The sequence below is a fragment of the Phyllobates terribilis genome, unplaced genomic scaffold (assembly GCF_046119375.1).
Source record: "Phyllobates terribilis strain yellow unplaced genomic scaffold, ASM4611937v1 Scaffold_9__5_contigs__length_417890890, whole genome shotgun sequence".
Lineage (NCBI taxonomy): Eukaryota > Metazoa > Chordata > Amphibia > Anura > Dendrobatidae > Phyllobates > Phyllobates terribilis.
The window spans coordinates 232,700,928-232,727,879 of record NW_027362769.1 but is presented as its reverse complement, the minus strand read 5'-3'; the positions used below and the strand labels follow the sequence as shown (position 1 = coordinate 232,727,879).

Here is a 26,952-nt window from a genome sequence, read left to right as displayed (position 1 = left end):
CAAATTAATAAATGATGTTTTTACAAATATTTCCTTGCAATTGCTAGAAATCAATTCCTCTTGGCTAGGTATAAGATTATTATAAACCTTCAATTGCCTGAAGGAATATGATGTCAGAATAATATGCAATTTGCTTATGTCCAGTTCCTTTTTAAGAGTGCAGAATGTGACAAGTATAGTAGATACTTGTCAATTTTAAGAAGCCCTTCCATGAAGATTTTTTTTTAAATAAATCTGTGTGTATTAATATACTCTCCTATTTAAAGAAGTTGTCCACTACTTTGACATTGATGCCTAAGAAGTTATAGTGGCCGGCGCAGGGTACTTCACATCCGCCTCTCATTCAATTGAATGGGAGACGTTTGTGCAGTTACAAGCGGCGGCCACTACAACTTGACGGCCAAGCACCGCAGGTAAGGATTTTCAGTCGCTGCTGCCAGCACTGATAACAGCTGATCGGCGGTGCCGCGTGCGGGACTCCGGCCGATCATAATTTGATGCCCTATCCATAGCCCTATCCTAAGGATAGGGCATCAATGTCAAAGTAGTGGTCAACCCCTTTAAGCCTAATATATAAGCGCTGTTCTGCTCCTCTTCTCAGTGACGTCACCGCTCTTCAGACTCTTCAGGTCACCCTATACATGATCCATAAATCTTTTACAATGTAAGTCTATGGAGCCTTGTTCTATCACTCCATAGACTTACATTGTAAAAGCCACTTGAGCACAGCATGACTCGGAGAAACAGCAGCGCAGTGATGTGACTGAGAAGAGAAGCAGAACTTCACTGGATCCCGGCGAAGACGGTGGTAGGTAAATGTATTAACCCATATACACTACACTACATGGACATATGTGAAGAGTAATATTAAAAAAAATCTTCATGGGAGGGCTTCTTTAGCAAGACTATGTCCAAAATATACCGTTAACTGAGAAATCAATTATTTTTGTTTTCTCACTATGGCCCTTTTGCGCCATTTTTCTTTTATTGACTCCCCATTAAATCAGTGCCCCACTTGTTTGATTTTTTTTTATCACTGCTCTGTTCCTCCATTTTTTTTTTTTTTTTTTTAGAAGCCACCGGAGGCAGTGACCACAGTACAAACTTCATCAACCCCTGAGCCACCCAGTCTAAAGCCGCCACAAAAGCCTCAGCTGAGACTTGCTCAAGTCCAAAACCCCAAGGGCATTGCCCTGTCGTGGAATGTGACCAGTGTTGATCGCAGCTGTGCTCCTGCTAAAGTCTACTGTCTGTACGTGCACCAGGGAGACCCAAACAGCCCCAAAAAGCTGTGGAAGAAGATTGGTGAGATCAAGGCTTTACCGTTACCCATGGCTTGTACTCTTACACAGTTTGTTGACGACACCACATATTCTTTTGCCATGAGAGCCAAAGATGCCGACGGCCGCTTCGGACCACTGTGCGATATCCAGTCTACTACGCTAAAACCTGCAAGCTCCTCCAAGAAATCATAGCCAGTCTGTTTTACCTCTACCCAAAATACATGAATAGTTTTCACTCATATTGAGTCGTGCAAAGTGGTTTTCTTTTATGGTTCTCCCATTTTAAGCCATTTTTGTTTGTATAGTCATTGTTTTACTGTTGCTTTTGAGCTGTATATGTGAGTTATGCCGTCGAGGCACAGGGTTCTTTTCTTATTTTGTGTTTTCTTTCTCTGTTTGCATGGTGTGGTTTTATAATAAATTTAAAAATCCACAAATAATATTATTAAAAGGGATTTAAAACCTTGCTGGCCTATCTTTAGGATCTCCAAAACCTTGACAAGTTATCCATATGTGGCGCTGCGACTGAAACAGCAAGTCCGCGACATTCAAGTGGATCAGAACGAGACCCTGCTGTGCATACAGACAAGCCACTGTTCTTGGAATGGGCTCCCTTTTTGTTTTGTTGATATATACATGCTTCATGGTGGTTCGACCCACGGTGATCGCACATCTATGAAGATGTAAAAGTACTAGTTTCAAACCTTGTGAAAACCAGCCTGTAGCGAGTGTTCATAGATCGTGACTTTCACTGTACATAGCAGTGCTGATACATTGCTATGTATAGTACAAGCGATCGGATGATCGCAGGTTCAAGTCCCCTAAGGGGACTATTCATATTTAGTAAAAAAAAAAAAGTTTTTTAAAAATATGAAAAAAAATACAAAAGTTAAAATCACTCCACTTTTGCCCTATTAAAAATATAACAAAAAAAAATCTTATTTGGTATCACTGTATTCTTAAAAGCCAGATCTATCAAAATATAAAATAAATGAATCCAATCGGTAAATGGTGTAGTGAGAAAAAAGGACAGAATTCTGGCTTTTTTTTGGCCGCAACAAGATTGCAATAAGAGGTGATCAAAACATTGTATGTAACACAAAATGGGATCAGTAAAAAAAATGTTAGCTCAGGGCACAAAACATAGGCCCTCACACAGCCCCTATGTCCCGAAAAATGAAAATTGTTACGGGTCTCAGGAAATTTTTTTACTAATTTTTTTTCACCACTTAAATTAAAAAAAACGACAAAAAAAAACTACTCATGTTTGGTGTCTGTGTAATCGACTGACCTGGAGAATTGTATTGTCGGGTCTATTTTACCGTATAATGAATAGGGTAAATAATAAAAAAAATTATGGAATTGACTTTTTTTGCAATTTCAATGCACTAGGAATTTTTTTTCCCGTTTTCCAGTGCATCACAAGAACAAATGAATGGTTTCATTCAAACTTATAACACGTCCCGCATAAACCAAGCCACATACGGCTATAGTGATGGAAAAATAAAAAGGTTATGGCTTTTGGAAGAAGAGGGGGGGGGGCCTGGAAAATTGCCTGGTCATGAAGGGGTTAAAGTGTGATGGCCATTTTAATTTTTATTTCCTAATTAAATAGTATATAGTTGAAAATAAGCAAAGAAATCTGCTTCTTTCTCCTCCTGGATTGAACGTTCACTCTCAATTCATGAGTAAAATCTGTAATCATTGAATACAGATTTAAAGGGGTATTCCAATTTCCAAGATCTTATCCCAATATGTAGTAGGTGTAGTAATATTAGCAAATCCCTCCAATTAGAATTGTAGTATAGTTCTTCTGATTCGCTGTGTTGCTTACCCCATGTGCAGGGCATTGCACTAGCTTAGATATCCAATGGTTACAACCACTCATAGTGACAGTTAGTTGTTTGTGGTTGTAACCATGGATACCTAAGCTACTGCAATGCCCTGCACATGGGGTAAGCAACAAAGTGAATCAGAACTATACTACATTTCTAATTGGAGGTATTTGCTAATTTTATTACTCCTGCTACATATTAAGAGGAGGAATACCCTTTTAATTGCTGAGATGGCAGTTGGTTCTACGGAGGGAGAAACTAGACATTCTGCTGCAAGTTCTCCTGAGACAGTTAACATTTCTCTATAGAATCTTATGAGCACCAACTTTCTAGTAATGGAAAAATCTGTATTCACTGGAGGAAAAAGGAGCAGATTTCTATAATTGGCTATATTACGACAGTTACTTTTTTTATATATGGATGATCTTCAATATTAAACACGGCTCATGGACAAGAATGGTGAGAGGAAAATAAAGCAGATCCTTTTTTCTTTTTTTTTAATCCCAGACAACCCCTTTAAAACATAGCTTACCTCTGCCTTACTACATCTATCCCAGACCTCCATTTTTTCCTGATTGCCTTCCTATTGAAAACCTCTGAGCTCAACATATTTTATAATTGTTTCGGTGTAAAATAGTTTGCAAGAAAACGATCTCACTTCTGCACTCGACGTGTGCATTGCTGGAGGCAATATTTTATAGGATTTTATGTAGTTCTTAAAGGTGGTTATCACCTTTTTGACTTTTTCTATTTCTATGTTCATTTTCTTTTATGTAGACTTTAATGCAGGCGCCATTACCTGAAGCAATGATCTCTGTAAATCACTGCGTAAAGGGAGGACCTTGCAGTAGTTCAGAACTAAGGCAATAGTCGTGGCTTTGTGATTCATCCAAGAGGACACTCGTGATCGTGCGTTTTTTCCCTTTTCACTTTTTTTTTTTTCTCTCTTCAGAGTGGAAGACGACTTGAACTCTAGTGTGACCTGAAGAGACAATTTTCATATTTAATTTCCCAGATGAGCATTGCATGGCCTATAAGTCTCCTTACACGCCAGCTAGGCGTTCTCCACAAGGGGAAACATTACCTCTTTATTTTAAGCATGGCACATTGCGGTCACGTCTTATAGTCATTTTAGTATTATGTGACTGCAGGGTGAACATTTAGTTGTTTTTTTGGGTGTGGGGGGAGGGGGGGTTACGGTTGAATGGTAAGAATGACCGTCTGTTACGTCTCATCACGCCGTCTCTGTTGGTAGTTCTGAGCTGATGTGGTGGTTTTTTTTTTCTTCTTGTAACTGTGTAATAAAATCGATAGATGAGGATAAAACATTAATGAAGCAAAGTTGAATTAAATGGGATACTATTAGTATATCCAGAAGTATTAGGATGGGGTAGCAGCACCACCTGTATGTGCACTTTCTTCTGTTCTGCTCATATTGTGGCTTCCGCTGTTACCAGACATCACCGATCAGACGGGTCCGTTTGCTAACAATTCCTGACGGATCCCATTGACTTATGGATTCAACAAGAATAGAGACCATACTGACCTTGCTAATCTAATCTTGCCAACAAAGCAGACCATTGTCTTACGGACAAACAACCATTAGTATTACTATAGAGGCCTGCCAGTCATTGTAAATGACACCAATAATGAAAGCTGTTATACTTCTATTTTTTAAGTGACTCTCGTCTATGCAACTTTTTTTGTGAACCGAGTTGTCTGGGGTTAGGAAAGTAATTTTTTAAACAGCGGAGGCAATGTGCTCAAATATAAAAAAAATGAACCAATATTTAACTATTAAATCTATCGTGGACCTCCGGTAATTCCACCAGTCTTTTGACATTACCGCTGCCATGATTTGACATGCAGACATGACTGCTTTACCCAATTACAGTGTGCAGGTCAGATTTTCCTTCATTCTTGGTCAGTGTTAGTTTTTACCATAAGAGTCTAATTAGTTTTTTTTTTTCATATGCAGAATAAACTGACAGGTTTTTCAAGCTTCTCGCAAACAGTGAAAATGGACAATACTAGGATGCAACTTGGATGCCATCAGTGCGTTCTCCATGGTTTTTATGGACCCACGTATGAGTCCAGTGGGCGGTACGGCTCAGATTGTGCATGCAGAGATAGCTGTCAATCATTAGTAGGACCGCCCACTGAACTCATTCATACTGACACCTGGGAATTCATAGAATAAAATGTAAGTTATACTAAATCCTTTCCCACAAATCTCTATATCATTCTACTTCTCCTTCTCTATACTATGCTGACCACTGATCGGACTGCATGTATTACGTGACAGGTTCCTCTTAATGGGTTTTTTCCATCATCATAGATTGTCGGATAGTGCCTATAAAAACAAGCAATTTTGCAATTTACTGCTTGTTAAAGTTTGCAGTCGTTCTTGGGATAAACCCTTTTCTTTTGTTTACAGCTCATTGCTTAGGATACCGACCACCGCTGCTATCTAGCTTCTAGCGCTGCGTTGACGCTAGCAGGATTACCAAGTAATAAGACGTTCCACTATTCCTGGCCAGCTACAAAATAGTGTAAAGCGGGGAGGAAGCCGTGGGCAAAGATACTTGTCTTTCACGCCCGGCACGCTATATGTAGATGGGAGTCCTGGCTGGGTGTGTGGACTTTGTCTACGGGAGCGCTACACCCTTGCAGGCCACATGATGCCAGTGACTTTGGCCCGGACCAGATGTTGAAAAGTTCAATGAGGGAGACCACCAGTAAACAACAAACAGTCTTTTAGGGAACAGTAACTTGGTGGGAACTATGTACGATAGATAGTTGGTGAATAACTTCAGGAACGTTTCCTTTACAACATGGAGCATCTTCACACATGGTCTCTCTTCCTGGCTCACTTTCTTCTGCCTCCAAGTTCATCTGCCTTCACAACCCAGAACAGTCAAGTAAGTCAGAGTCCTGTCCGCAACCCACGGTTCCGTGTCCTTTTTCCCTATAGGGAAGATAGTTTGCCAATATGGCCGGTACTTAGCTTCTCTGCTTGCTGATGCCTTGGAACTACCGCCGGGACACTCTCTCCTCGTCTCACATTCCCTGTTCCGTCCCAGCCCGTTACTTCTCTTGAGTTGCAAATTCGGGGCCATACTGCTAGGCGTCCTGTACCAGCAGCAATCTCCAGTGCATCTGTCTTTCTGTCTCTTTTCCTCGTCTCTACTTCAGATCTTGCTATCTACTGTCTGTCTCCACTTACATCAGGGACACCCACGTCACGTGGCTCTGCTGACTAATCAGACCTTAGGTCTGCTTCCACAGCAGACTCAGCCCTATCTTATCACCTTACAGAAAATGTTCTCAGTCACTTCCTTCACTTTAGCCCCTCCCACTCTGGGCTAGTCCCAACTATTAACCCTAACTGTCCCTATTGTCGGACAAAATACAACATTGTCACTAATAACGCATGTCACAATACACATTACAACAACATGCTTGTCTTCAAAGGGGAACGTGGGCAATATGTCACTCATTACAATAGGGCAAAGAAACTCGCTAGAAAAGAGCTTGAAAGCATTGTACATGTTCAGGGGTGTAGCAGCGGGGGTCTGTTTCCAAAGCTCAAGAATGGCTGAAAATTTTAATATGCAGCGAATTGTAAAAATTCTTGATATTAACAAGCACTACACAACAATACCAGTTTATGAAGATGGGAATAACGCGTTGTAGGGAAGTTATCACAAAGTGACCTATTGTTTAAAGGTTTTATTGTGTTAAGTGTATTTTATTCGTTTTTGGCAATGTTATTTATTTTTTTCATACCATAATCTATATTAAAAAAAAAAAATAAAAATCTTGCAATTTTACACTGGCCACTAGGGATTTTTTTTACACAGTTTCAGGAAATAAGACCTGTCCATTAGCCAGAATAGTCAGATCCGGACCCTATCTTTTGTATTGAAGCATCTAATGAGCGTGTGCAAATGGAGGGAGGAGGAGCTGGTCAGCTGTGACATCTCCTATTGTGATAGATGGAGCCTTAGTTATCCGCTGTGAATAGAGTTGTTGCCTAACATTGTAATCCTGCCTCTGATGATAAGAAAACTCCTGTAAACTTCCTGAAAAGACAGGAAGTATGAATCTAATGAAACGCCCCAGTGGCCAATGTGAAAACTGCAAGATTACTTCTTTTGTTCATTTTTTTTTTCTCTTTTAAGTGCTTTTCTTGCCTTTTTTTCAGTTCAATATCCATGTTAGCTGTTGGTGAGTGAAAACTTTCTTGATCACATTTAGATGAAAAAAAAACAAAAACTGTATGATCCTGCTGACAGCGGAGAAGCGTGCAGGATCTGCGTGTGCAGGATCTGCGCGTTACATGTATTGGAGCCCAGTCTGATTAAATTATTTTTAAACTGCTACATTATGGAAGAGTGACATGATGGGGGGATTGCATAGACTGAATGCGAGTGTAGCAAACACTCACCTGTGAAAAGTATTAAGTTTGTTCCATTTTTTAATGTTTGGAGGCTTTCTTGTTCACATGCATTTGTTTAACATCATATAATGACCTGAAAAACCTTACGAATATGTAAAATACCTTTTATAGTAGAGTATGTGTATATGTCTATTAAAAGCTAGATAAACCTTTTGGATGGTGAAAAAGTTTATTTTTATACTTGATCTACTAACACTGACTCAAGCTATCGCATGTGGTTTGTTCAGAGGACTGACCACACTCAAGGTATAGGTGTTAGCAAAATACGGTAGACTAATTATTTTTTCTACATTTATACAGTAAACTTGAGACCAAAACAGATTAAATTATCAGTGCAGGACCATCATCTGCTGAATTACAGTAATTTGGTGCATTTGAAGACAACCATACAATGGTTTAAAAGGATTTGTGACTTTTTGCTCTTGAAAATTGCAAAAGCGGTCAAAAATGAAAATTATTTTTATTTTGCAGCAAATTCATGAAATCTGTGTGCCATTTTGGAGAACTTACAACATCAGTGAATATCGCAAGGCAAAAAAGTTACTGCAATCAAACGCAAATGATATGCAGCCTATGATCTTCTGAGAATGTTCTTTCAAAGAAAAGATGCCCCAACACTAAACGCTTACAGGTGCTTCTCACAAAATTAGAATATCAAAAAGTTAATTTATTTCAGTTCTTCAATACAAAAAGTGAAACTCATATTATATAGAGTCATTACAAACAGTGATTTATTTCAAGTGTTTATCTCTGTTAATGTTGACACAAAAGTCATTATCTCAGTAAATTAGAATACTTTATAACAGCTTGAAAAATGTTTTTAAAATCTGAAATGTATGTTCAGTAAATGCACTCAATACTTGGTCGGGGCTCCTTTTGCATCAATTACTGCATCAATGCGGCGTGGCATGGAGGCGATCAGCCTGTGGCACTGCTGAGGTGTTATGGAAGCCCAGGTGGCTTTGATAACAGCCTTCAGCTTGTCTGCATTGTTGGGTCTGGTGTCTCATCTTCCTCTTGACAATACGCTATGGGGTTAAGGTCAGGTGAGTTTGCTGGCCAATCAAGCACAGTGATACTGTTGTTGTTTTCTTCCACTCAACTTTCCATTAATATGCTTGGATACAGCACTCTGTGATCAGCCAGCTTCTTTAGCAATTACCTTTTGTGGCTTACCCTCCTTGTGGAGTGTGTCAATGACTGCCTTCTGGACATCTGTCAAGTCAGCAGTTTTCCCCATGATTGTGGAGCCTACTGAAATAGATTAAGGGACCTTTTTAAACACGTAGGAAGGCTATCCGTGTGTTTTTTGTAAATTATTCTAATTTACTGAGATAATGACTTTTGTGTTTTCATTGGCTGTAAGCCATAATCATCAACATTAACAGAAATAAACACTTGAAATAGATCACTCTTTGTAATGACTTTATATAATGAGTTTCACTTTTTGTATTGAAGAACTGAAATAAATTAAACTTTTTCATTATATTCTAATTTTGTGAGAAGCACCTGTATTTGCTGGACAGCAAGCTATGAAGGTGCAGGCAGGCAGTGCCAAAATGAGAGTAAGGGTGGTGGGGAGAATATCAAACCCACACACGGACTGTGATGAACCTTGGTCGGGGGGCTAACTTATGCACAGCACAAAAGCAAGCAATGCCCTCTAATCTCTGACAAAGTCCCAGAAGGGAGAACAAGCAGCAGCGCTGTGATGTCACAGTAGTAAAATCGCATGCATGTGGTTACATATAGGAACAGGAAGAGGGATATGAGCCTTCATAGTTTTAGCCAAAATGTTGATTTAAATTCATTTCTATCTCCCCAGAATACCCCTCTAATTTTATGCCTTGTGTGGATGTAGCCTGAAACTGCAGCAAGTAGATATAGCAAAAATCCGCACTGGTGATGCCCTTTAAAGGGAATCTAGCAGTGTGAGACATGTAATGACTGACAGTCTGCCTTTCTGACCTACATGTCTCACACTGGTAACTCCCCCTTTCATTCAAAATAATCTCCGGAGGCAGATTCTCAGGGAGATCTATGTGCGGCCCAGAGATCTTAATTAGTGATGAGCGTACATGTTCTGTTAACCCTTTCTGGTCGCCTAACATAATTCTCAAGTAACGAGCATGCTCGCTCATCACTAATCTTAATCCTATAACCCTGAAGAGCTCATTTACATAGTAGGAAATATGTGGATGTCTCTGGAATTATACATTGGATCGCAGATATCAAGGTATTATTTTATTCCGCTTCTTATGACCTATCTGCCCTTATAGACGGCTTAGGAGGGTTCATCCTACTGACAGATTCCCTTTAATATTACTTCTCATTGTCTCTAGTTCTCTCTGAGCTTAATGTGTTTCTTCATTTTCTCAAAAGGAAAAAAAAAGTTTTTGATACTGTTTAACCAGTTGAAAAATGATTGATTGTTCTCAGTGGGAGAAACAAAATAATAATCTTGTAGTTATGATACCTTTCAGTGGCAAACAATAATACGTGTTGTTACTAAGCAAGCTTTCGAGACTACTCCGGTCTCTTCAGGCATGGTATAATAAAGTATCTGAACAAACACATATATACACAAAAAGACCAGAGACATGACATAATAAATGGACATTCAAAAAAAATGAGTCCTTCATTTGCTTAGATAAGTGATCTAATCTGGAACAGATTCCTCAGATTTTGTAGTAAGTCATAAATCCTTGGGACCGATTTAGTCCTGTGTGGAAAGGTATCAAACACTGTCATAAATTTTTGATCCCAGACCCTTCTGCTTTTTTTTTGTGATTTGAAATTGTCTTTTACTATGACAACATAAATAATATGAAAGTTGTGTCCTGGATCGAAGAAATGTTTGGCCACAGGATGATGTTTTTTTTTTTTTCCCTCTGAAGAAGCAATTTGCATATTAAATTTCCCAGAGGAGCATTGCACAACCAATAAGCCTCCTTGCCTTGGCATGCCAGAGCCGGGATGTCACTCTCCACAAGGATAAACGTTACCCCTTAGACCTCAGTCCAGAATCTCTCACCTAGCCAAATCAGTTCTCATACTTTGCACTGACGAGGGCCAACAGCCCGAAACACCGTGTCTTCAAATTGAGATTCTGATTTGGCTTTTATCCTAAGTCATATTGCACGACTTGTTAAAGGGGCGATTGTGACTTGTAGGATTGCTGCTTCCAATAGGGGGCGCTATAGAGTTCAAGTCCTCTGAAGAGGCAATATGCATATTTTAATAGTGTGGTGATGAGACCTCCTTCTTGCTTTGTTTCTGTCCTGTTTCTCCAACATAGAGACACCCAGTAGAACAAATAGTGCACAAAATTAAGTACACCACATTGGAAGAGGAACATGTGAATGTCCTGGGAATATTATAGTCCTGCTGTGCATTGTGGATCTGGATCTGGTCTGTGGTCATTATATGAATGCAGGTTTTTCAGCTCTACACATTACAATGGTGTATCCGAGGGCACTTAGCACAGACCCTGCAGTGATGACTTACCAGCCATGAAATGGTGACAGGTGCAGCCCATCATGGTCTTCAGCGATGATGCCTGCATGTAGGGCACAAAACCAGTGAAAGAGTAATTGGCCGCACGTGATCGGGGCATCACAACTGCAGTACAATGAACACTGGCTGGCGGAGTTACTGCCACCGCAGGGATTTATCAGGTGAGTATTTATTTTCTATTTTTTGACTCCCTGCAGCCAACGCTAGAGGATTGAGTTATAAGAGGGTTTCCCACAAAATGTCCTTATCGCCTATCCACAGGAGCAATAAAATGTGCAATTCCTGTGGTGTCAACCACTGGCACGAGAACAGGGGTCCCCAAGTTATCCGTATGAACAGAGCAGTAGTGCACATGCACAATTAATGCTTTATTCAGTCTGCATAGGTCATAAAGTATTTAGTGGAAAAACTCCTTAAAGGGAATCTGTCAGCAGGTTTTTACTATTTAATCTGAGAGCACCATTGTATAGAGCTCAAGAGCCTGATTCCAGGGATGTGTCACTTGTTAGGCTATGTGCTGTAGTTTCAATACAATCTGTATTTTATTAGCATGGTAATAACACTGCAGGACTACATCTCAAGTGCCAGGTAGTCCAGCTAATCCGTATAACCCTGCCCCCACAGCTGACTGGCAGCTTGATGACCTGTAACAGTGTACACAGGGAGCTGCTATTCAGGGATGTTGGCAGGATTATACACAGCGGAAGTCTTTGCTCTGTTACATCTACATCAGAGAAAACAAAGAGTCTATGAAAACTGCACCAAGCAGCCCAGTAAGTGACACATCCCGGGAATCAGGCTTTGTTGTCCTATTTTATGCTGCTCTGGTTATATAACAAAAGCCTGCTGACAGATTCCCTTTAAATGGGCTGAGCCGAAATAACATCCGGCCTATGGCGCTCTCGGTAAAAGTAAAACTTTTTTCTAATCCTGTACGACCCCTGTACTTAAATTGCCTGTATAAATATTTTATTGATGCATTAAGGAATAAAAACACAGGACACATTAATTTTTAAAGCAATATTTTTCTTTTGTAACAATAAAATGACCAATTTCCATACCTAGATTTAAAACTACATGCAAAACAGATTTACGAACAAATCTGCATTTTTGTGTATATATATATATATATATATATATACACACACACACACACCATTCAAGGTTGTAGGGTTAAAATCTGATTATAACAAAGCAAAACTTCCAATAATAATGATAAAGCAACAATACATATCTGTAAATTGCAAGACAAGGTTTAAATTCCAGAAAGTCCAATGAGTTGCAGCACGACTGTCATTTTTCTCCTATGCGCTATGTGAAATGTAAATCATTCCTGCTGCTGTATGAATTTTTCTGCCTGCTATTGGCAAACATTAATAGGTTTCTAAGGGAGTCTGTCACTCCCAAAACACTAAACCATTTCTACAGATATTTAGAGGGCTTAAGTTGTTTAGTTGGCAAAAAAAAGATTTTGTATGCAAATGAGGGGGTATTGGTGCACTGTTATGCCCTACTCAATTTGAATACTGAGCACCGCCATATTTTGCTTGACAGTGCACTCTACACCCGTGCTCACATAGTGTTATTGACAGCTCCTGTCTGCAGTACAGTATCAAATGGCAGCTGCAGACAGGAGCCAGTATTGATGAGAGCCGGTAATGACACTATGTCAGCTTGGCTACAGTCTTCAAGTGGAAGTGCACACCTGCTGATTGAGTTCAGTACTGTTAATTAAGATATGTTGATCACCAGCTTTACACCTCCGCACTGACACCGCTCCACTCATCACTGGCTCTTGTCTGCCACCACTCTTGGTACTGTATTGCAGACAGGAGCCAGCAATAACACTATGTGAGCATAGCTACTGAGTTCACTGTCAATCAAGAGATGACAATGCTCAGTAAGCAAATTCAGAGGGCATACTGGTGCAAAGAAACCTTGGGTCCACGCAAAGGGTCCCAAAAAGTCAACTGATTTACATATAAAATAAAAAATTTATGGCAACTAATCTGCTAAAATCTATACTTAGCTTTCACAAGTCCAACAATGGAATCCCATATAAACAATGATAATGATCACACAAAAACTCCAAAAATGTGTAACAACGACTTGTATATTGGATATTAGTCCAAAGAACAAGAAACTGAGTGTATAAGATCATAAAATTTAACACTTATTGAATAAAGTTCACTAAAAAAGTGTGGCTAAAAGAATACACCAGTAAACTTCATAAGGTTGGTATCGTCACCAAATAACATTCAATGATGTATTTCCATAAATATGAATCACCAGGCATTAACAACAGTGTTATGATGTGCAAATATATACATCCAAAATAGCTACAATATACCGAACAAAAGTTTTGTAGTTGCAAAGCAATCCTATATAACGGAATTGGTATTTGTAAGCTGAACTCAAGAAATTGAATAAATCCAAACTGTATGTTAAGCGTATTGAACCATAATGTTCATTACCTGGTGAGATAAAAAAAATGAATGTGCGGGACGACCCTCCACTAAGGAGTTAAATTTTATGATCTTATACACTCAGTTTCTTGTTCTTTGGACTAATATCCAATATACAAGTCGTTGTTACACATAAAATCTATACTTGGCTAAAATCATTTTTTTTGGGCAAAGTCCCCAACGTACCTATATAGGTCGTTTAGTTAGCAATTTGGAAGTGACAGACTCCCATTAATTATAAGTTCATCGATTCAGAGAACTATAAAAGTATATTTTTTGTAATATGTTTAATAGTTATTGTTGCTTGGCACTTTATAGTAAGGAAAGCAATCCTATGGCAGGTCTCTGTTCGCACCTGCATTTGAGGCTCTGCTATTTTTTTTTTTACCATAAAATGACTGAACCTGATGAACCCCATTTTGAGTCAATGTGGTCCGCGGCATACTATCAGATCCTTCACAGCTTTAATTTCTTTTTTTTGCGCTTCTATGACAAAAAAAATACAAAATTTGGAACTCCAATGTGCATACAGCCTAACTGCATCACTTTAATGTAGTCAGAATCCCTATTATTTGTTTAATGGTCTGTACCAAAGCTGTTATCTTTATGGAACATTCCACTATACTCTAATAATGGGAGACTCTGACTACACCAAGAAAAATAAGTCTTGAAAACAAATACAAAACCAAAATCTTTTATAATGCTCTGACTTCTATGTGCTTTATAAAACATTAACCTACACAGTTACCAATTTTAGGGTGAGAATATTTTTTTTAGATCATAATTGAGATGTTTTATGAAAGCTAAAGTTTTTTCAGAACCACCCAATCCTCCCTCCCCTTTCCCCGGACAATATGAACTTGTTTAATCTACATCTACTAACCTCCCCCAAAAAAAAAAAAAATATATATATATATTTATATAAAATAAAAAAAAGTTCAAGTTGTAAAACATTATACATGTATTGTAATATTCTAATTCTTTCCCATTAACCAAAGGGCCAATGTTCCAGGATACATGTATAATGCATCAGACTCTTAGCGTTAACACTGCTAAGAAAACAGTACGTCTTTAGGAAACATTACCATTTACTACACAACCACTTCAAAATGATTATATACAAAATGGTTATCTGCATTTGGTTTGTGTAGGGAGAGAAGTCATCTCGCTGATGTTACGGCTTATTTACGCTTTCTAAGTATCAAGTACATGATGCTGTTAATGAAGGTGAAGGCAAAGGCAATCCAAGCTAGAATGAAGGAGTATCCGTAGGTGCCGTCCTTTAGTCCTGAATTCGGATGGAAGTCTTCATGCATGGAAGCGTAGATTGAGGCAGCGATCATAACACACAGACCTGGAAGATGAAAAGGAAAAAAATATATAAAAATCAACATCTATATCTGTCTATAGGTCTACATGAATAATTAAACGCAGGGACCTGTGCCTGAAGGCAGCAGATGCTGGAACGGAGCTCATTTTCTGCTTGTTTAACTTTTTTCTTAATCCATAAAGACAAATTAAGTAAAAGAACAAAAGGAAAGAAGAAAGAAAAAAAAAACATTACAGAGACACAGGATAGCGTCACTACAGTTTGCTTCGTGCGACTAATGGATAAGTAATAGAATTGTATTGCAAGATCCATAAAGGGAGTTGGCTTTACTATGAAGACTCCTGAAATGTGCAGACCCAGAATACAGCAGTCAATGAAGTACTACTTTACCTCCATATACCAGAAAGTTCTTTACAAAGATTTTTTTTACGCCTGAACGAGGACTGTAAGGACTTAGTGCGGCAACACGCTGAGTCCCTACAACACCAAATTATGCAGGTAGTGGGTCAAAGAATTTTGACTTTGTCACTGATCAGAATTATCGCGATCTGAAGTTGAATTTTTTTTTTTTAAAGTAAAGACGTTGTTGATTACCATTTTTGTTTTTTCTCCCCAAAAATTGTACTGCTATATTCACCGTATTTTTGGTTCCAGTGCTGTCCATTGAAAAAATTGACATCACACGGACAGTACTTATTCAATTGGGGTGTTCAGATAACCGTTTTTTCACATGGACTGAATGTCAGTGAGAAAAAGATTCCAGCATTCACTAAGTTCATTTCGGATGAGACTGACTCGATTCAAGTGTATGGGTGCACCAAATCTACCAGATCCCATACGAGTCATCTGATTTTTACGGATACATTGCCATTAACACAGAACTACATGTGTTCTCGTGAGTTGAAACATCATCTGTTTTGTTCTGGATGATTTTTTTTATGAGCTCGTTTGAACTTAGCCTTAAGGCCCCATACACATGTGACTAATGTCGGCTGAACCCGTCCATATCAACAGGTTCCGGCTGACACTCTATGTGTATAAGGTACTGGCCAACTTATAGGGGGCGATGTCCATTGAACATGTCCGATATTGGACTGTCAATGCTTTTGTTTTCCCGGAGATAAGCCAACGAAACAGATGTCTTTCAGTGGCTGTCTTATAGAGAACACAGGAGAACTGGGCCGAGCGAGCGCACTATGTTTAGGAGAGACTACCAAGATGGCTGTCGGCCAAATGATTGGCAACAGCCATCTAATCTGTAAGGTCGGTTTTAGACCATGTTTGATACCACAGATTAGACCTAATCAATTATTTAGATATGAGATGCAATACCAGACATAGACAATGGACTAGACTAGCTCTGTTTCATGATAGAAGGTGGGGGGCAGAGTTAATGGAAACCACAGGGTCCTCAACCAATCACCATCCATCACACCGTTTTCTTGCAGAAGCACAGAGGAAGCTCGCTCATTAAATGGCAGTGCAGCCGCCTGCCAGCACCTAGATGTCCTCATTCTCTACGTGTTAAAAATGTTTTTGTTTTTTAACAAAGTGTGGATAACATATATTAAACACTATAAAGATGAAAACAAACAGAAATAAGCAAGGCTTTAATTTCTCTCATTAATTAGGCCTTACAAGACGGCTACAATTAATATAACAAATGGATTAATATTAAAAAAAAAACTGACTCAGAATAATAATAGTTTCATAATCGTCACTAAATGAAATCATTTATTTCATGGTGAAATTACAACAATGAACAATTAAAAGATCTAATTAAGGAGATTGATGACCTTTCAGAATAGCAGAGCCACGTGTTGTAAAAACGTGAGCTGTGGTATTCCATTCATAGTGGATCAGGGGATAAGGTCGCTTTGTTGGTTGGGTTTACCACCTCGCCGGACCCCAATATTTACTATATTTATGAAGACCTCTCCTTGCTTTCCTTTGGAATACACAGACAGACCACCGATATGAATGTATCTTACAATAGGCGTAATAAAAGTACAGAACTAGGAGGACTGCCCAAGTCTTGACGGCAAGAATATAAGTAACTGACGTATAGGAGCATCCAACATAATTGCGCTACTCACATGACAGCATCTGGATAATAGCGGTCAACACAAATCGCTCTCCTTGTTTAAGCCGAAACAGTTGGAAAACAAAGCTCAAGAGTCCGATGCAACACAGAACGGTGGCCAGGATCATGGTCGCTTGAATGGTCTGGATAGCCTGAAAAGCTAAAAATGAAGATATCTGATTGTTAGTACGCTCATGGATTTCTGACTTTGTTTTCCCCATCTGAACCCTTTACTCTTTTTTTTTTTTTTTTTTTTTCAGGGGGGGGGGGGGGTGGCGGATTATCTAATATCAGTGTCAGAACTTACAATTGTTGTTGTCTTTAATCTCTGTACAGACTGTCTGTGTAGTAGCGTTCACACAGGTCCTCCAGATGTCCAGATAATAGTTTTCTCCAACCCACCAGGCCTGAAGATGAAAATGATTGTAGAAGCTTCAGTCACATTTGAATTTTTTTTTTCTTGCAATATCACTTAGCCGTATTCTTCTTTTGTCAGTATTGTACGTATTTATTTTTTGCAACATCTGATGTCTAAACAAATAATCTACATTTTCTGTAAACTGAGAGGAACGTGGTCATCTCTTCGGTAGTTCTTTTGCATACATACAATAGATGAGCCCACCAGCTGTAAAACGCATATTACCATCACAATGTTATGGCATATCACTAGAGTCAATTGATGGACATCTGACTGCAGAGACCTTCACAACCTTAAAGGCCCACCATACACATTAGTTGACTGAAACTAGTTGAAACTGGCAAACTGAGCGGGACCTACAAGCATCTACTGGCGAAAGATCAGAGAATAACTTACTTAATCTTTTGTTTCCTCAGAAGATAAGAACAAAAAATGACACTTAACAGTTGTGATTGTACTCGGTGTATGTCCAAACCATTGACTACATGTAGATATTTCCATTAATCTTTCACTTCTGGTTTTGGATCCCAAGGAATGAGGCCTAACAGGAGGTACACTTTAACTGCTTCTGGACAGCCCATAAGCCCAGATTGTTCAAGACTGGCGATTTTCTCACTGGTCTTGATGAGGGGGCATGGTGGAGTCAAATGCTTTTGATTCATGAAAAGTTAGATGTCTTTTAATGAATCTGTAGTGTCGGACGAGTGGTGTGGGCCTCCGTGCGCTACATCAGAAATCTAAGATTTCTGGCATAGGGAGCGCCACAGCTAATCATGAATTAAATGAGTTGCAGTGTCGCACCCTTACCATGCCCTTGTTCCATCCCAGCTCTGCCCATTCTGGTGCAGCTGGAATAAATTGGCGTGAAAACACCAAAAGTCGCAACTCGCAGTTGCACCAAACTTTGCAACTTTTCAAAGCAATACACACCAGAATTCTGTCAAAATTGCTTTGATGAATCAGGGCCATAGACTTTAAACATCTATGTGGTCCATGTTTTGCAGTTACATTCTGAAGCATCACTGCATAGTATAAAAGTTGCACGGCATCATGGAGTTGCAGGAGCGGAGAGCCAACTGCCATAAAACAGCCAGACTCCCCATCAAGAAGGCAGAGATGGTTTATTACCATCTCTGCCGTCCCTATTTATGTATATGAGAGCTAGAGGAGTGCTGTGTATAAAGTATAGGGATTAGTGATGAGTGAGTATGTTCTGTTAACCCTTTCGGCGAGTATGCTCGGGCCGAGCACCGAGTAGTTACAGCTGCTCGGTGTTATGTTTGAATCACTCCCATGTGCATGATTTGCGACTGTTTGACAACTTTAATACATGTGAGGAATGTGTAAGAAATAGACATTCCTTACATGTACTAAAGCTGTCAAACAGTCGCAAATCATGCACATGGGAGTGATTCAAACATAACACCGAGCAGCTGTAACTACTCGGTGCTCGGCCCGAGCATACTCGCCGAAAGGGTTAACAGAACATACTCGCTCATCACTAATCGGGATCACTCACAGTTTTTCCCCCAGACCCAGCAGTCATGTAATTGCTATGTTTAGGAAGGGAGCAGGAGCTACTGGGTCCTAGGAGAACCAGTCAACTCTGCTATGCAGCCATGAGACTGCATTTCCATTGTTACCGGGGCTAATACACCAGCCCCAGTTACAGGGGAAATAAAATTAAAATAAAGTACCGGTATTTAAATGTTGAAATACTTCCAAAGGTCTTTTATAACCTTATGATGAGGGGAACAATGTGTGAAATAAATGCAAAAATAAATACGTAAATAAAAGAAATTGGAAAAAAAGCCGCTGCCAATCCAAAATCGCTGTTAATAGCCCGTCGCAAAAAAAAATATTTGTGTCCAATATAAGGAAATGATTCCTACGGAAAGGGAAACAAGTTTTAAAAAGGTATTTTAGCGGTCCTTTATGGTCATTAAAATATAAACAAAAAATCTGAAAAACAGACACGTATTTTCTTTATTTTTCCACTGACTGATAACACCTGATATCAGCAAAAACAAATGATAAAAGACAATGAAAATAACATAAAAATGATGTCCCAAGTGTCATGAAAAAAATGATACAAAAATTATTTGAATATCTAAATAATAATTTTTTTTTACAGCTTTTTGAACCAAATGAATGAAATAAAAAAAGAAAATGTGCCTGATTAGGAACAATGGTAAATGGCCTGGTCTTGAACTAACTACACCTTTGCACAGATTTTTTTTATTCAGTTTCTTTCTATATGCAAAGTTAAGCAACTTTCTTAATAGTCCTCATCATTTTCAGGTGGGTGTATATGCCTACTGAAGGCGGACACCCAGAAGCAGTCTACTACGTCTGAGTGTCTCCATTTCTAGTAGGCGTATATGCCTGAAAATGATGCACGTCAGAGTGCACGTTTGCTTCAGTGTAGTCTATGGCCCCGTTGGTGCATGCGCCCTAATCCCGTTTTGCGGGTGATAAATGCAGAATTGGTGATTTGTTTCTATTACACCTTTTCTCTGATGGTTCCTCACCTGGTTTTGGCTCCCACTCCTGAGAAAAAATACTGACCGAATACTGATCAAATACTGATAGTGGGGCCCTGGCCTTAGTCTGAAATCTGTAGGAAAAGCTCTCACACATATTTTGTTCTATAGAACTGGGAATGTTCTTTTCTTATTCAATTCTATCAATAAAAAAAAATGATTTTTTTTTCCACAAAAACTGGTTGGATATTTTCCTTTTCCTATTGCTACCACCAAGCAGGAGTGTTTTTTTTCATCCGAGCCAAGGATTCGCTGGCTACTTCAACGTGGGTGAGCTAGAATATGCTCACATACAGTACAGACCAAAAGTTTGGACGCACCTTCTCATGTAAAGATTTTTCTGTATTTTCATGACTATGAAAATTGTACATTCACACTGAAGGCATCAAAACTATGAATTAACACATGTGGAATTATATACTTAACAAAAAAGTGTGAAACAACTGAAAATATGTCTTATATTCTAGGTTCTTCAAAGTAGCCACCTTTTGCTTTGATGACTGCTTTGCACACTCTTGGCATTCTCTTGATGAGCTTCAAGAGGTAGTCACCGGAAATGGTCTTCCAACAATCTTGAAGGAGTTCCCAGTGATGCTTAGCACTTGTTGACCCTTTTGCCTTCACTCTGCGGTCCAAGCTCACCCCAAACCATCTTGATTGGGTTCAGGTCTGGTGACTGTGGAGGCCAGGTCATCTGGCGTAGCACCCCATCACTCTCCTGCTTGGTCAAATAGCCCTTACACAGCCTGGAGGTGTGTTTGGGGTCATTGTCCTGTTGAAAAATAAATGATGGTCCAACTAAACGCAAACCGGATGGAATAGCATGCAGCTGCAAGATGCTGTGGGAGCCATGCTGGTTCAGTATGCCTTCAATTTTGAATAAATCCCCAACAGTGTCACCAGCAAAGCACCCCCACACCATCACACCTCCTCCTCCATGCTTCACGGTGGGAACCAGGCATGTAGAGTCCATCCGTTCACCTTTTCTGCGTCGCACATAGACACGGTGGTTGGAACCAAAGATCTCAAATTTGGACTCATCAGACCAAAGCACAGATTTCCACTGGTCTAATGTCCATTCTGTTACTCTCACACCCGGACTGACTGGCGTGAGCGTGGTTAGTGATCCCACTGGACCATGAACCGAGGAATGCCTGGAGGGGCGTGACTAAGTATCAACTCGGTCCGACCAAGGTCGCATGGCAGCTCAGTCGACTCCATGAACCAGGGAGGAACCGAGCAGAGGGACCAGGTGCTACTCCAGGTCAGACCCCGGTCACAGCTGTGGACCCACACCGGGGAATGCAGGAACAAGCAGGTTATACTGGCATACTGACAGGTGGGTACTGGCAGGCACGGCTGGTATACAGACAGGTGGGTACTGGCAGGCATGGCTGGTATGCAAACAGGTGGGTATTGGCAGGTAGAAACACAGGCAGGATAGGGACCAGTACAGACTGGAATACAGGAACAGAGCCGCAGGTGCAGCAGAGCAGAGCAAAACCCGCAGGTGCAGTAGACAAGCAGAGCAGAGCAAAACCCGCAGGTGCGGTAGACAAGCAGAGCAGAGCAAAACCCGCAGGTGCGGTAGACAAGCAGAGCAGAGCAAAACCCGCAGGTGCGGTAGACAAGCAGAGCAGAGCAAAACCCGCAGGTGCGGTAGACAAGCAGAGCAGAGCAAAACCCGCAGGTGCAGTAGACAAGCAGAGCAAAGCAAAACCCGCAGGTGCGGTAGACAAGCAGAGCAAAGCAAAACCCGCAGGTGCGGTAGACAAGCAGAGCAGAGCAAAACCTGCAGGTGCGGTAGACAAGCAGAGCAGAGCAAAACTCGCAGGTGCGGTAGACAAGCAGAGCAGAGCAAAACCTGCAGGTGCGGTAGACAAGCAGAGCAGAGCAAAACCTGCAGGTGCGGTAGACAAGCAGAGCAGAGCAAAACTCGCAGGTGCGGTAGACAAGCAGAGCAGAGCAAAACACGCAGGTGCGGTAGACAAGCAGAGCAGAGCAAAACCCGCAGGTGCGGTAGACAAGCAGAGCAGAGCAAAACCTGCAGGTACGGTAGACAAGCAGAGCAGAGCAAAACCCGCAGGTGCGGTAGACAAGCAGAGCAAAACCTGCAGGTGCGGTAGACAAGCAGAGCAGAGCAAAACTCGCAGGTGCGGTAGACAAGCAGAGCAGAGCAAAACCCGCAGGTGCGGTAGACAAGCAAAGCAGAGCAAAACCCGCAGGTGCGGTAGACAAGCAGAGCAGAGCAAAACCTGCAGGTGCGGTAGACAAGCAGAGCAGATACACACAAGGTACTTACAATGAAGTAGCGAGTGGACACTAAACTCAAACAGAAGTACAGAGACAATGAGTTGGAGTTAGGTGCAGGTTCAGACACTGCAGGAAAAGGGAAGATACGAACATAGAGACAAACAAGTAACGGGCTAGGACACTGTTTAGACAGGAACTGAACCAAGAACAAGATACAGGAACGAGCCTGGGTACTCAGCCCCCAGGGTGGTGGAATTGACTAGAAGTCACAGATACAGCTAACAGGCCTGAGTACTCAGCCCCCAGGATGGCGGAAACAGACAAGATACACAACAGGACCTGGCAACTCAGTTGCACAGAACACACTGAAAGAAAGTGTTTCTCAGGCACCTCCTACTGGGTAGAGGGAGTTTAAGTATCCAGTGACTCACAACAATATGCTGGGGACGCATTAGGAGTGCGCACACAGTAACTATAAGAACCAGGCAGTAACTGCGCCGCCGCCCTAAGCAAGACAAGAGACATGCACACAGCACATACTGGAGCAAAGTGTGCAGCCTGGACTGATAGGTAAGATGGCGGTCTTGCATGGTGGGAGGTGGTAAGCCATGCCAGCACGCCGCCAGAGATGTTACATTCCTTGTGTTCTTTAGCCCAAACAAGTCTCTTCTGCTTGTTGCCTGTCCTTAGCAGTGGTTTCCTAGCAGCTATTTTACCATGAACGCCTGCTGCACAAAGTCTCCTCTTAACAGTTGTTGTAGAGATGTGTCTGCTGCTAGAACTCTGTGTGGCATTGACCTGGTCTCTAATCTGAGCTGCTGTTAACCTGCGACTTCTGAGGCTGGTGACTCAGATAAACTTATCCTCAGAAGCAGAGGTGACTCTTGGTCTTCCTTTCCTGGGGCGGTCCTCATGTGAGCCAGATTCTTTGTAGCGCTTGATGGTTTTTGCAACTGCACTTGTGGACACTTTCAAAGTTTGCCCAATTTTTTGGACTGACTGACCTTCATTTCTTAAAGTAATGATTAGTGTTGAGCCACCCCCATAGTGTTCGGGTTCGGTTCGGTTCGGTTCGTCGAACACCGGGATGTTCGAGGAACTGTTCGTCAAACTGTTCGTCGAACACCTTAGAACACCGTCGAACACCGTTAAAACCAATGGCAGGCAAACAGAAACACATAGAAACACATAGAAAACACCTGCAAAGGTGTCCAAAAGCTGACAAACTGCTCAGAAGACACTCTCTTTAAAATAGCCGGCCGGCAAATTCAGCAGTGGCATACACCGGTACCCGACAATTTAGACAAGAAGGAATAGAGCATCACACATAGATTAGATAGATAGAAACATGTCAGTCACACATATAAGAAGCACAGTGACAGTGTTGGTTACTGCACTTGTCATTTAGTGTAAAGGATTTAGTAAAAAAAATATTAGTGTTTTCATGCACCGTCTCTTTAAAAAAGCCGGCCGGCAATTCAGCAGCGGTACCCGACAATTTAGAACAGAAAGAATAGAGCTTCACACATAGATTAGATAGATAGAAACATGTCAGTCACATTTATAATAAGTACAGCGACAGTGTTGGTTACTGTACTTGTCATTTAGTGTTAAAATAAAGGATTTATTCAAATAAAAATTGGCGTGGGGTTCCCCGTAATTTTAGTCTCTAGCGGAGGTTAAGCAGACGGCTGGGGCAGAGGTTTGAAGCCTGGGAAGGGGGTAATACCCACGGAGCTTCCCAGGCTACTAATATCAGCCCCCAGCTGAATACCTAGCCTTTACTAGCTATTAAAATGGGGGACCCCTCAAAAAAAATGACGTGGGGTCCCCCCTATTTTAATAGCTAGCAAAGGCTAGGCAGACAGCTGGGGGCTGATATTAATAGCCCAGGAAGGGTGCCATGAATATTGGCCCCCTCCCAGGCTAGAAACACCAGCCGTCAGCCGCCCCAGAAATGGCGCATCCATAGGATGCGCCAATTCTGGCACTTAGCCTCGCTCTTCCCACTGCCCTGTAGCGGTGGCAGTGGGGTAATAGGGTTGGGGTTGATGTCAGCTTATAACGCCTGCTGACATCAAGCCCAGGTTAGTAATGGAGAGGCGTCTATAAGACACCCCCATTACTAACCCCATAGTAAAAGTAAAAAAAAACACAAACACCCAGAATAAAGTCATTTAATTTAAATAAACACACAATTCTTTATTGTTCTAAATTAAACCATACTTACCATCACGCCCATTCCAGCTGAAGCCAACGATCTCCTGTAATAAAAATAAAATAATAAACCAACATCATCCTTACCTTTCGATGGTTCCCAGGACAGCTTCAGCTCTGCTACATCGAGATGACAGGCTGGACCGCAGGAGAAAGCTGCCATCCAGCCTGTCATCCCGCGGACACTGAGAAGCGCAGGCATGCTTGCGCTCCTCAGTGTCTCGCTGTGACGGCATCCAGATGAGCCGAGGTCATGTCCAATGAACTCGGCGCACCTCATGCACGTCACTGACAGCGTGGGAAAATTCTCCTGCACTCAGCGCTTCAGCGTGGGAGAATTCTCACGCTGAAGCGCTGAGTGCAGGAGAATTTTCCCACGCTGTCAGTGACGTGCATGAGGTGAGCAGAGATCATTGGACATGAACTCACCTCATGCACGTCACTGACAGCGTGGGAAAATTCTCACGCTGAAGCGCTGTCAGTGACGTGCATGAGGTGAGTTCATGTCCAATTATCACTGCTCACCTCATGCACGTCACTTACAGCGTGGGAGAATTCTCCTGCACTCAGCACTTCAGCGTGAGAATTTTCCCACGCTGTCAGTGACGTGCATGAGGTGAGCCGAGTTCATTGGACATGACCTCGGCTCATCTTTATGCCGTCACAGCGAGACACTGAGGAGCGCAAGCATGCCTGCGCTTCTCAGTGTTTGCGGGATGACAGGCTGGATGGCAGCGTTCTGCTGCGGTCCAGCCTGTCATCTCGATGTAGCAGAGCTGGAGCCGTCCTGGGAACCATGGAAAGGTAAGGATGGGGTTGGTTTATTATTTTTCTTTTATTGCAGGAGATCGTTGGCTTCAGCTGGAATGGGTGTGATGGTAAGTATGGTTTAATTTAGAACAATAAAGAATTGTGTGTTTATTTCAATTAAAGGACTTTATTCTGGGTGTTGTGTTTTTTTTAAATACTTTACTAGAAATTCATGGCGGTCATGTCTAATACTGGCGTGACCCCATGAATTTTGGGCTTAGGGCCAGCTGATAATACCAAGCTGGCCCTAACCCCTTTATTACCCAGTGAGCCACCGCACCAGGGCCCTGGATGAGTTGGGTACAGCGCCAGAAGATGGCGCTTCTATGAACGCGCCATTTTCCGGGGTGGCTGCGGACTGCAATTTGCAGCGGGGGGGGGGGGGGCCAGAAAGCTTGGGCCTCCCTGCGCTGCAGATTCCAGCCTCCAGCTGCCTAGTTGTACCTGGCTGGACACAAAAATAGGGCGAAGCCCCACGTATTTTTTTTTTAATTATTTCATGAAATTCATGAAATAATTAAGAAAAAAAGACCTTCCCTATATTGTTGTGTCCGGCCAGGTACAAATAGGCAGCTGGTGGCAGCCCATTCCTGCCTGCTGTACCTGGCTGGACACAAATATAGTGCGAAGCCCCACTTCAATTTTTTTAAATTATTTCAGGAAATTCATGAAATAATTAAAAAAAAATTGACGTGGGGCTTCGCACTATATTTGTGTCCAGTCAGGTGCAGCAGGCAGGAACGGGCTGCCCCCAACCACCAGCTGCCTATTTGTACCTGGCCGGACACAACAATATAGGGAAGCCCTTTTTTTCTTAATTATTTCATGAAATAATTTAAAGAAAATTGACGTGGGCCTTCGCCCTGTTTTTGAGTCCAGCCAGGTACAACTAGGCAGCTGGGGGCTGGAATCCGCAGCGCAGGGAGGCCCAAGCTTTCTGGGCCACCCCCGCTGCAAATTGCAGTCCGCAGCCACCCCGGAAAATGGCGCGTTCATAGAAGCGCCATCTTCTGGCGCTGTACCCAACTCATCCAGGGCCATGATGCGTTGGCTCACTGGGTAATAAAGGGGTTAGGGCCAGCTTGGCATTATCAGCTGGCCCTAAGCCCGAAATTCATGGGGTCACGCCAATATTAGACATGACCACCATGAATTTCTAGTAAAGTATTTAAAAAAAACACAACACCCACGAATTCTCACGCTGAAGCGCTGAGTGCAGGAGAATTTTCCCACGCTGTCAGTGACGTGCATGAGGTGAGCTGAGTTCATTGGACATGAGCTCACCTTATGCACGTCACTGACAGCGTGGGAGAATTCTCCTGCACTCAGCGCTTCAGCGTGAGAATTTTCCCACGCTGTCAGTGACGTGCATGAAGTGAGCCGAGTTCATTGGACATGACCTCGGCTCATCTGGATGCCGTCACAGAGAGACGCTGAGGAGCGCAAGCATGCCTGCGCTTCTCAGTGTCTGCGGGATGACAGGCTGGATGGCAGCGTTCTGCTGCGGTCCAGCCTGTCATCTCGATGTAGCAGAGCTGAAGCTGTCGTGGGAACCATGGAAAGGTAAGGATGATGTTGCTTTATTATTTTTCTTTTATTGCAGGGGGATCGTTGGCTTCAGCTGGAATGGGCGTGATGGTAAGTATGGTTTAATTTAGAACAATAAAGAATTGTGTCTTTATTTCAATTAAAGGACTTTATTCTGGGTGTTTGTGTTTTTTTTAACTTTGACTATGG

General features: G+C 41.6%; 2 protein-coding genes across 3 annotated transcripts in view; one reads left to right on the top strand and one right to left on the bottom strand.

Moving 5' to 3' along the window:
- ATF7IP2 (activating transcription factor 7 interacting protein 2) overlaps positions 1–3,077 on the top strand; it is a 55,275-nt gene extending 52,198 nt beyond the window's left edge. Inside the window, exon 11 of one of the 2 annotated variants that reach the window (XM_073647747.1) lies at positions 1,074–3,077. In XM_073647747.1, the coding sequence (XP_073503848.1) occupies positions 1,074–1,475 (402 nt within the window). In that variant the 3' untranslated portion in view covers positions 1,476–3,077. The remainder of the gene's footprint in view (positions 1–1,073) is intronic. The other variant, XM_073647746.1, reaches the window with a different exon arrangement.
- Positions 3,078–12,215: 9,138 nt separating this feature from the next.
- EMP2 (epithelial membrane protein 2) overlaps positions 12,216–26,952 on the bottom strand; it is a 72,564-nt gene continuing 57,827 nt past the window's right edge. Inside the window, exons 3-5 of the mRNA XM_073647745.1 lie at positions 17,282–17,381; positions 16,988–17,134; positions 12,216–14,915 (exon numbers count right to left, since the gene is read on the bottom strand). Of these exons, the coding sequence (XP_073503846.1) occupies positions 14,743–14,915; positions 16,988–17,134; positions 17,282–17,381 (420 nt within the window). The 3' untranslated portion in view covers positions 12,216–14,742. The remainder of the gene's footprint in view (positions 14,916–16,987; positions 17,135–17,281; positions 17,382–26,952) is intronic.